This window comes from Lactuca saligna, chromosome 9, assembly GCF_052625555.1.
Source record: "Lactuca saligna cultivar CGN05327 chromosome 9, ASM5262555v1, whole genome shotgun sequence".
Taxonomy (NCBI): domain Eukaryota; kingdom Viridiplantae; phylum Streptophyta; class Magnoliopsida; order Asterales; family Asteraceae; genus Lactuca; species Lactuca saligna.
Window position 1 is genome coordinate 101,313,773 of NC_136425.1, and position 1,764 is coordinate 101,315,536.

At 33.9% G+C, this 1,764-nt stretch overlaps 1 protein-coding gene across 1 annotated transcript; it reads right to left on the bottom strand.

Annotated features, from left to right (window-relative positions):
- Positions 1 to 318: 318 nt before the first annotated feature.
- Positions 319 to 1,405, bottom strand: LOC145015892 (uncharacterized). Its single transcript, XM_078974365.1, has one exon. It carries the CDS (start codon positions 1,240 to 1,242, stop codon positions 556 to 558), a length of 687 nt encoding a protein of 228 aa, XP_078830491.1. The 5' UTR covers positions 1,243 to 1,405; the 3' UTR covers positions 319 to 555.
- Between the last annotated feature and the right edge of the window lie 359 nt (positions 1,406 to 1,764).

A 1,764-nucleotide genomic window follows, 5' to 3' on the forward strand; every position in this document is an offset into this window, starting at 1 on the left:
GATTACTTGGACTAAAGAGTAAGATATACTTCTACTTTGAATTTTAGAAACAATAGTTTATATTGAATCCTGTCGGTATTACGTAGTAATTCCGTATCTATTATGTCGAGATTTGGTATCTATTATGTCCATAATTGTTGATGGATTTCCTATGGAATTACATCGTCGCTATTCTAGAAGTTATTTTATCAATATATATATATATATATATATATATATATATATATATATATATATATATATATATATATATATATATATATATATATAATGAGTTCTAGAACATTAAGAAAAAAAAACCAATAAAATAGTCTTCTCTCTTTTTTATTTAAATCAAGGAGACAAAGAACATCACATTTGTAACATACAATACTATATTTTCAAAGAGACTCACATGGGATCATCAAAAAAAAATTATTCCCCACACCCTTTTACAAATAAATAAATTAATTAAATTTTTGTGAAAACTAAATGAAAATTTGTAAATATGTCAGTTAATAAGTTTCTTCAATATGAAGATAATAAAAGAATCATCAAGAAATTAAGTAAAAAAAATTATCTGCCGAAGCTCCAAAGATATATATCACCACTTTCTTCTTCGCAAACATCTTTGGTGATGGTGGACGAAGACTGGTCGAGCTCGAAGAATGATGTATCAAACATCACATCTTCGTAGGATGGCGAACCGAAGTTGTACCATGGTGCAACCAACGACATCAAGGTACCATCAAGAGGATCATTTGCTGAAAAGAATGCATCATCTTCTTCGGTTGGGTTGGTGGTTGGTGGTGTAGAGGTATTGTAGGATACGGATGAGCAATACGATGGTGATGGTGATGGTGATGGTGATGATGATGGCGACGGTGATGGGTACGATGGTAATGGTGATGATGGAGTAGTGGTGGCGGTGGTGGTGGAAGCAGCAGCGGCCGCTGCAATCTTTTGGATGGATTTGGGAGACATGATGGTGGTGGAATAGTCGTGATCGTATTGGGTATGAGAGAAGTTAAGATTTGCGGTGGGACCTTTTAGGCAAAGTAGGGCTGCATCATAGGCTCTAGCTGCTGCTTCGGGAGTCGAGTAGGATCCTAGCCATATTCGTGTTTTTTGATTGGGTGCTCGTATCTCTGAAACCCAAGAACCCCAGCTTCTCATTCTCACTCCTTTGTACTTCTTCTTGCTAATCATAGACGAAGATGTTCTCGACAACTCATTTTCAACCTTGAGCTCTTTCTTCACCATTTCTCAGAGTAAAGACGAACAAATAACACACGAGCCAACGTGAATCTTGAATCTTTCGGCTGATGTTTTAACAACAAAATAAAATCAAGTTTTTGAAGCTAAAAAAGGATAAATAAATGAATAAGTAATCAAATTTGTTGTGTTGAATGGCTGCAGAATTGAAGACTGGTGATGGTTAAGATAAAATCAATGGAAGTTCAGATTATATAGTCTTTAAGTGAAATGGTTGACAGGTGTTTTTCTTTTTATTTCTTAGTTTCTTTTAGAATAGAAAAGAATGAAATTACTGATTTGTCCTTGGAATTAATGTTTATTACATAAACGTCCCGTTTGACTATGAGTTTTTGCAAGCTTGGAACCCTTTGTGCATAAAGTATTTAAAAAGGTAATTGGATATTTGCATTACTCACCTTACAGTCAATATGTAGGAGACAAGTTGGCGTATTTTTAAAGTAACCAAGGTAAGTTCAAAATTTTATTAATGAAGTTCTGTTTTCTTGTTTATCGCAAGTATATAAAACC

Coding starts and splice junctions, on each gene's coding strand:
- LOC145015892 (XM_078974365.1), bottom strand. CDS start 1,242: ATGGTGAAGAAAGAGCTCAAGGTTGAAAATGAGTTGTCGAGAACATCT.